Source organism: Crocuta crocuta, unplaced genomic scaffold (genome assembly GCF_008692635.1).
Source record: "Crocuta crocuta isolate KB4526 unplaced genomic scaffold, BGI_CrCroc_1.0 scaffold440, whole genome shotgun sequence".
Taxonomy (NCBI): Eukaryota; Metazoa; Chordata; class Mammalia; order Carnivora; family Hyaenidae; genus Crocuta; species Crocuta crocuta.
In genome coordinates, this window is record NW_027527457.1 from 1,126,066 (window position 1) to 1,135,628 (window position 9,563).

Consider the following 9,563-nt stretch of genomic DNA (forward strand, 5'->3'; position numbering starts at 1 on the left):
GCCGGTGATGATCAGGATGGTGTAGCTGTGACCCAACTGAAGAGAGGTAGAATAATTTTGTAAAGAATTTTTACCAGTTCTCAGACTGTGGTAACAATGTAAGGCTACCTAAATATTCATTCTTAAATGTAAATTTCTAGAGAATTCTTCTCTTCTCATCAAATGAAATAGAATTTCAAAATATTTGTATTGCTTATGGGGCACCTGGGTGGCTCAGTAAGTTAAGTGTCCGACTCTTGATTTCATCTTAGGTCATGATCTCACAGTTTGAGATCAAGTCCTGCGTTGGGCCTCTGCACTGACAGTGTGAAGCCTGCTTGGGATTCACTCTCTCCTTCTCTCTCTGCCCCTTCTCCCCACTCTCTCAAAAATAAGTAAATAAACAACAAAAAATTGAAAATATTTGTATTGCTTTAAATATTTATGTGTGAACATGTACTTGTATTGTTTTTGCCTTATCACCAAGCTGAAAGCAGTAGGCTATAATTGTCAGGATCTCTTTCACTCTTTCACTGAGGATCAATCTACCTCATTGTAAAATCAAATGATAAGGAGTTTGGAGTCCCAAGGGGAAGATAAATTGTAGATGATGTATCATTACGATGAAAGGAAAACCTATCATCATTAAAACATCTCTTCTTTCAATATTAACATTAAAAGTCAATAGTGAATGGAAACATTTCACTTAAATGTCCTTTAGTGATGTCCCTTCGTTCTCATTTTATTCCATTGGTATTGGATGAACAGCTTATAGCATGGATGAAGAATCTCTACCCTATATGTAGATACGGCCTCCTGACAGGACCAAGAGATGATATAAATTATGCCTACAGTTGCAAAAAAAAATGCATAATGTTAAAAATCTTTAGCAATGCCAATCTTAAAAAAAACACACAGGAAATGGATGTAATTTCACAAGACCTCTTTAAAATGACATGTGACACTCTTCACTTTCTAAAGCAGAAAATCATGATTTTTTCCATTGAAAACAAAGAAAAAAGCAGATTTATAGAATCTCCATGTTTTCAAACTTTAATTAGGAATTTAAAACCTAAAAAGTAGGGGCACATGGGTGGCTCAGTTGGTTGAGCGTTGGACATGATCTCACAGTTGGTGGGTTTGAGCCCCTCATTGGGCTCACTGCTATCAGCTTAGAGCCTGCTTTGGTTCCTCTAGCCCCCTTTCTTTCTGCCCCTCCCTCCCCCAAAAATGAATGAACATTAAAAAAATAAAACCTAAAAAGTAAAATCTGGCAATATTTATTCTTGTTTTCTATCCATAAAATTACCAATTAAATCCTCAAGATTAGGAGATTCTGTTTTTCCCCTCAAAACCTAAATTGTACTTTCACAAACATAAACACAACGAATTGTGTATACTACAAATCATGTGGCTCATTTGCATAAACTTAAGTGGTTTTTGTTTTAAGGGGTTTTCTGTAATCCCCTGAAATAAAATTTTCCAAGAAGTCTTGGGGATGGTAATCTTTCCTTATGGAAAAAATTCATACTTCTAGGTGACACTTTGGGGACATGGTAGCCAATGGTTAACAGGCAGATAGATGTGGACTCAAACTCTACCTTCACCACTTACTTACTAGCTGTGTGACCTTAAGCAAATCAATTTTTCTAAGCTCTAGTTTTCTCATTTTAAGATGGGAATAAGAATACCTACCTTTGTAGGCATTATAGATTATACATTGCTATAAGGATCAAATGAAAAGGATCAAATAAATGTTTAGTGCAATTCCTGGCACAGGCAAGTGCTCCCTAGGAGCTAAGATCCAGGGTATGTGAGCCTAATCTGTCTTGTTTACTACCATCAATACCTAGGTACAGTACCGGCATAAAGTAGACACTCAATAAATATTTGTGGAATGAATGAATAAAACAGTGTTATTATACTTAAAGATACACAAATCTCCTACGTTGCGTTATAGTTCCCCCACTTTACTTTTGTTAATGTTTAAAAACTCTTAAGATGACTGGAGGTGCTCAGTTCTTTTGTAGGGAGGTCAGAATGGCTTCAGAGAGATGAATTTTGGCTCACACAATAAACATATACTACTGAGACATAATATATTTTTTCTCTTCCTTGTTGGATAGCAGTGGAGCTCAGTATAGATGGACAAAGGAATTCCCTAAAGGCATAAAAACTTAGGCTTAAATGAGCTATTCCTTTAATGAGCTTGCTGTTGTCCTAGAGAACAAGTTCTTTCTGGGTAGTCTATACTGGTTAGCCCATGCACAGTAGAATTAACATTTGTAATTAAGAGTTGAAGAGCTATCAAAAAGTTATTTACAATAGAGTAGTATAATATTTCTCTCATAAAATAAAGGAGGCAAAAATACTAAGATTTTTTTTTCACTCCTGGGACCTTAAAATTTTTCTAAAGAAAAGGTCAGGGGCACTTGGGTGGCTGAGTCAGTTAACTATCTGACTTCAGCTCAGGTCATGATCTCATGGTTTGTGAGTTTGAGCCCTGCATCAGGCTCTGTGCTGACAGATCAGAGCCTGGAGACTGCTTTGGATTCTGTGTCTGCCTCTCTCTACACCTTCCTCACTCAAGCTCTGTGTCTCTCTGTCTCTCAAAAATAAATAAACGTTAAACGTTAAACAAATTTAAATTTTTCTTTAGGTGAGTGGAGGAAAAAGGGTTTCTTTCAATTTTGAGCTATAGCCATAGGACTCAAGGTAAACAGGCCAAGGACCAAATACAGGTAGATTCTTACTTTAATAAACTACTATTAGGAATCCTAGTTCAGCAGAATTAAGATTATTTTTTCGGTTGGGTTGATAGCTCTTACTAGCAAAGTTTTGCATATGTGGATATAAAGACTGCTATTGGATGAAAAGTCCTGTTTAATAGAGTCTTTCACTAGTCCTATTCATTGTGAAGTCTGTTTAACAATGTGTTTTTCTTTTGGTGAAATATTTATGCAGTGTCTGTACTTAATTATCTTCCCAAGTTAAAAGTTGAATATTCTTAATAAAATAGATTTTTTTTCAAAATGTTGAACTGTCAACTTCAATATATTTTGTATCAATACACATTATAAGTACCATGTATATAGCTTTCATATGAGGTATATACTAATTGGACATTTAGTAAAGGATGTTTTCTGGCTGCGAGGGCTATAAAATGATAGGTAGGATAAAAACTAAGAAGTTTGAGCACGACCCTGAATTTCTTCTTCAAACTACACATGTCATAACAGTTCACAGTGGGCAAGTAGTTTGGTCATTTTGTAAGATTTGAGGTTTCATAGGAGTACCCTACTATTTATCAAAACCTCTTTTGAACCAACAGCAAGGAAGTATATGTCATTGTTCTTCTGTCCCATAGTCTTCAACTATAAATGCTCCCGAAGTCGTCAACACAGTGTATTAGGTAATAGCTTAAACATTATTAAGACTATCTCACATTGCATTCAGATATAATTAGAGAGCAAGAACAGGTTAAACATAGGTGGAGCAGTGTTTCCTCTTTCAGATGGCATATCTTGGAAACTAGCAATCCCTCCCTTTGGCAAAACAGCCTTCCTCTCCCATCAACTTTGTGTGTATGTGTGCATGTGGCTGATGGGGGAGGTGGGGTGAGCTTTCATGTAAATCAAGAGTATAACTCTATCATCTCTCTACTTGTCCAATAGGTTCTATTTGAAAGGAAGAGGTGTACTTACAAGAACAATGTTGATATTCCCTTATGCTAATTAAAACAGGGTTCTACCGGGGCACCTGGGTGGCTCAGTCGGTTAAGCGTCCGACTTCAGCTCAGGTCATGATCTCACAGTTTGTGGGTTCCAGCCCTGCGTCGGGTTTTGTGCTGACAACTAGCTCAGAGCCTGGAGCCTGTCTTTGGATTCTGTGTCTCCCTCTTTCGCTNAAATTATGGGAAAGTTTTGGGAATCAGTGACCCTTGCCCTTCCAAATTAGTATTGAATGACCTAGGTATCTCTGACTAAAATTATCTTTTACATAAGATAGAACTCAAAGTCTTTTGGTGTTAAAAATGTCCATGTAAAGCTTTCAAAAAAGAAACCCTAAGCCCCTCCCTTTTTTAAATTTATTTTTGAGACTGAGAGAGAGCAGGGGACAGACAGACACAGAATTTGAAGCATGCTGCAGGTTCTGAGCTGTCAGCACAGAACCTGATATGGGACACAAACCCACGAGACATGAGATCATGACTTGAGCCGAAGTCAGATACTTAATGGACTCAGCCACCCAGGCACCCCCTCCTTTTTTTTTTTTTTTTAAATGAAGAGGGTGTGCTCAACCTTAAGATGAAACCATTAAGTTCCTGTCTGAATAGCTGGCAAAGTTAGAAAGGCTATAGCAGAGAAAAAAGCCATATAGGAAGAAAGGAGAGGAGAGGACAGAAGAAGACAGGAAAGGAAAGGAAAGGAAATGAAAGGAAAAGGCTTATGAATCCCACAGGGAGAGGCAGTTCAGGAGCAACTTAGAAATTGAGTGGCAAACAAAAATTAGAGCATCTTTCAAGACCAGCAATAAGAGATCCTTTATTTATCACAGTAAGGAGTGAGCCAGAAAATCAGGGGGCTCATGGAACATAAAGGATTAAAATGAGATAGCAGATATACTGAGTGACTCTCTAACATGAGTAAGCCACTCTATATCTTGTGAGGTAGATAGATGGATCAGAGGTCATAATGGAAAATGGGCAAAAGACTGTTTCTAAGCAACAAACTACAAGTAGTCAAAGCATAATGACTGGAACTAAGTGATCTAGTTACCAGGTCGGACCCTCTGCAAAACTATTTAGTTGGCAAAGACTGTTTTCTATCTCGTGCTGCTTTCCCTCTACTGCTCCACTAACCCAATTCTTGCTCCTCTGAATGCTCAGAGTGCTCAGGCTCATGCTCTAACTCTTTCACAATCTGCTATCAGGAAAAACTCTATGAAAGCATACATCTATGGAAGAGTGAAGGTTAGGAGGAGAGGTTATGGCAAAATTCCATTTTAAGGCCTATTTCTAATTGTACAAAAAAGTATGTTTCCTGTTAACAGAGTTTTAGTCAACAGATGGGAGATGGGAGAGATGTTTGGGTCAGGAAGCCTTCCTGGCACCACTGGAATTAGAGGTGCCCTCACAATAACACCTTGACCAGAGTTGACTTCTGAAAGAAATCAAAGGGAAAATTACTGTACCTCTAATGAAAACCCAGAACCTGTTATTCTGGATGAACACCGTGTAGATTGCTGGTGTGGCTNCGTCCTGTACACTAGGGTAGGGGTTTCTGTAAAGGGAAATCATATGTGATCTTCCATGGATCTTTTCTTTGGTGCTAAATTCAAATTTTGTTTCTTCTTTCTTCCAATTAAAATTTTTTCAATGTTTGTTTCTGACAGAGAGAGAGAGAGAGAGAAGGAGAGAGAGAGGGAATGAGCAAGTCAGGGAAGGGCAGACAGAGAAAGAGGGAAACACAGAATTCCAAGCAGGCCCAGGCTCTGAGGTGTCAGCACAAAGCCTGACATGAGGCTTGAACTCACGAACCACGAGATCATGACCTGAACTGAAGTCGGACACGTAACCTACTGAGCCACCCAGGCACCCCTAAATTCGCTTTTTTTTTTTTTTTACAAATAGTTTATTGTCAAGTTGGTTTCCATATAACACCCAGTGCTCATCCCTACAAGTGCCCTCCTCCATGCCCATCACCCNTCTAAGTGTGATTTTGATTTCTATTTCCCTGATGAGGAGGGATGCTGAGTTTCGTTTCATGTGTCTGTTGGCCATCTGGATGTCCTCTTTGGAGAAGTGTCTGTTNTCCTTCTATTCTGAAAGACAGGCTTGCTGGATGGAGGATTCTCGGCTGCATATTGTTTCTGTTCATCACATTGAAGATTTCCTGCCATTCCTTTCTGGCCTGCCAAGTTTCAGTAGATAGGTCTGTCACCACTCTGATAAGTTTTCTTTTGTATGTTAGGGCTCATTTCTCCCTAGCTGCTTTCAGAATTCTCTCTTTTTCCTTATATTTTGCCAGTTTCACTATAATATGTCGTGTGGAAGATGGATTCAAGTTACATCTGAGGGGAGTTTTCTGTGCCTCTTGAATTTCCGCATCTACTTTCTTCCCCAGGTTGGGGAAGTTCTCTGCTATAATTTGTTCCAGGACTCCTTCAGCACCTTTCCCTCTCTCTTCCTCTTCTGGGATTCCTATGATACGGATATTGTTCCGTTTGCTAAATTTACTTTTAAATGCTTCTAATTAAGTTTGATACCAAGGCTATTTTTAATCATGAATTTCTATGGAATTAAACATTTTTTGTCTATCTCAGATCTTTAACTTTTATGGAATTAAACCAGTAGTAGGAACTGGTTTAGAGAAAGAGAGGAAAAATATAAAGGAGAGATAGACATTTTTCTCCCTGAAGAAGGGTGAGTAGTAGACTTCCTCGGTAGTGAGCACTGGGATAGTATTCAGTCTTTCTAGGCAGTAAGATGCCATGTTGATGGGGTAGAAAGGTATACCTCAGGACGTTTTATGGGCTTCATTGGGGGCATGTGTAAGGTAATCTATTTAGGGAAGGCTAGATATTACAAACTATCATTGCAGGATCATGGGTGCTGACTTTTCAATTAAGGTCCAGGATAGAGCTCGAGGAAACCCTGTGGACAGAGCACTGAAGAGAAAAACCTAGTTTCCTGCTGTGACAAAAATGGGAAAACAAAATATTGAGTACCCTCAAGAAGGGGATTCAAAGAAAAACAAAATAATTTTCCTTTTACACAGAACCACAGAATATCTTTATTGGTAAAATTACATAAGCAGCTCTGATCTGCACATCTCAAGGACAGAACAGAGCCTGAGCGGAACAAAGAAAGGCAATTAAAACCATCAATGGCAGGCTCCAAAAATAAAGGCCCTTTCAGTCTGACAATACAGAGGCAGCCAGGGGATATGATCAAAATCATGAAGAGGCTAGAGCTGCTGCATGATGACTTGGCTTGCCAAATCTCTTGAGCTAAGAGGCACCTTTGAAGCATGAAGTTTTTATTTTTTAATATGTCTACTTTGTTTATACAACTGCCAGTGATGATGGCCAGTGCAGACTCCTTTGGGAAGTCCCTGTGTCCACCAAAGGTTGGGAGAAATCTGAGATGAGTGGGGCTAGAAATCAAAAGCACCTTGATCAACTTACTTTAAGTAATGTTGACTTGCTGACTTCTAGTCAGACTCCATTTCTCTACTGCCAATGTCAGCAGTGAATTTGTACCTGACCAATCTCAACTGGAATGAATATGAATTTATTTCCCGCCCCATTCTGTAGGGCTTTACAGCCCTAATGGTCTACACATTGGCACCAAACTGTCTTCCTACAAGTGGCTGTAATTTAATCCTTAACCACAGTGTCAAAAGAACAGATTTCTGACCTCAATTTTAACACAAAGGATAGAACTGAAGAACTTACAATAAAGAACTTTCTAATATTCATACCAGTGGATTGAAGCAGATCTCCATAATGAGAAAACTGAAATGAACTCTCTCAGGTTAATGAAATCACATACGTATAGGTTTTAGCTAAAGTAGCAGGCAAGGGATAACCCAGGACAGCTTAGAAGTTCTGCTCTTGGGATGACCTCGATCAAAGAGGGCAGCAGGTAAGATCAAACCAAGAGTGTGGCTCTATTCCAAACACTCATTTCTCCTACACAAGGGATGGTAACCTGATCAAATAAGTATAATGCAGTATAGAAAAGTGACATAGATATATATTGTCTTTCAAACTGTTCCTTGAAAACAAGAATTCTGTAAGTTTGGGGGCCATTTCACCCTACAGAAATGCAATCCAGTTGCTATTGGGCCAGTGTTACTGCCATACCTTTCGCAGATGTGGTAATACTTCTCATCCTGAATGCCATCCTGAATGGGCACATTTACACTGTAGTACCGTCCCTTTCCTAGGCCAACATCAGACACATCACCTGTTCCTGTGAAAGAGAGGAGCGCTGTAAACAGTTTTAAGAACATGAGCATTAGACAACTTGAAGGATTCTGTTAGGAATGCAAAAGAGTAAAAGGCCAAGTAGAAGAAGAGTCCTAGATTAATGATGATTTCTAAGAGCATGAAATTATGAAAAATAGTATAGGGAAGTAACTGCTGTAAACAACGTTGGGGAAAGAGGAAAACCATAAGACAATGGAAAAACCTTAGTTTCCATTTTGCTAGATCAAGTTGGACAAAAAGATTACTTTACTTGACTTTTCATATGCCTTGGATTGATATAATATTAATATATCATTGCACTTGTCAGGATGTTAGGAGTTACACAGTTATATTGTCCTATGTGATAAGACAGTAAAGTGTAAGTGAGCTGTCTGTTGACAGTCCATAAAAATCATCTGGAAAAACAAGCAGTATTATATCCCTCCTATCATTGTTGCCTGAAATGATCTGTGTTAAAATTTTGGATAAAGTAGCACCAATAAAGTATTAATAGCATGTAACTGTCCAAATATGAAATATAAGAAATGTATAGAAGAACTGCAGTATTTATTCCTCAAATATAATACTGGGCACACAGATTACTTACCTGGGAAAAATCCTGGGGAGAATTTGTGCAGGGACACTGTCATGACTTTGGAGGTGAAACTGAAGGCATCTTCTACACCTATCAGAGGAAAAAACAGCAAAAGAATCACTTTATATATGCAACTCCCATTTTCAACAACTGACATGCTAGGAAGCAGCTGTGGGAAGTAAGATAGAGGATCGCAATAATAAAGCTAACAAGCTGAGGAATAAAAGGAACAAAACTCTCCCGTCTTTGATATCTTGATGGGATAGGATGAGGTAGAACTTTGCCCCCCCCACCCGGTGAAGTTTTGGGGTTTTTATATTCATGGCAAGTTATAACTGTACTTCTCCTTTCTAAGCAACGGGATGTCCAGGCTCTCTTAGACAACCTCTTCTAAAAGGTGGGGAGGGCTCAAGGTCAGAATCGAAACATTATCAAAGGAGCTGAATAGAGGAAACTGGCACCATCATGGAAGTTTTATGTTTTGTTTTGTTTTGTTTTAGTGGGTCCAGTTAAATTCTCCGGATTTTTTCCAAAGAAGTACAATGTGGTGACCTTTGAAAAATATGACCAGTATAAACATTAAGCATTATGTAGTAAAAACCTAATTATAAAGTACTTCTCTATGATACAGATTTGGTTATAAATGCAGTCACTTCACCCGAAGTCTGAGCAGCTTACAGTACACCTTTCTTGCTAAAACATGGAAGGCTGAGAGTCCTGGCCTTTTCCCTTAATAATGTCTTTATAACAAAGTTTTAAAGCTTGCGGGTGCCTGGATGGCTCAGTCGGTTAAGTGTTCAACTTCGGCTCGGGTCATGATCCTGCTGTTCGTGGGTTCGAGCCCCACGTCGGGCTCTGTGCTGACAGCCAGNAAATAAAACATTGAAAAAAACTTAAAGCTTGAAGAAAGATGGTGGTGGGAGGAACTTTTCTAGAAAGGTGTCTCCTTTCCATTTAAACAGAGGCAGAAAACGAATAGAGGTCTGGGAGATAGAAGATGCAAATTTTAAAAGCC

The 9,563-nt window shown here is 38.8% G+C and overlaps 1 protein-coding gene across 1 annotated transcript in view; it reads right to left on the minus strand.

Moving 5' to 3' along the window:
- HDAC8 (histone deacetylase 8) overlaps window positions 1-9,563 on the minus strand; it is a 198,906-nt gene that overhangs the window by 161,175 nt on the left and 28,168 nt on the right. The window contains exons 4-5 of the mRNA XM_077763227.1: window positions 8,561-8,638; window positions 7,849-7,957 (exon numbers count right to left, since the gene is read on the minus strand). Coding sequence (XP_077619353.1) covers window positions 7,849-7,957; window positions 8,561-8,638 — 187 coding nt within the window. The remainder of the gene's footprint in view (window positions 1-7,848; window positions 7,958-8,560; window positions 8,639-9,563) is intronic.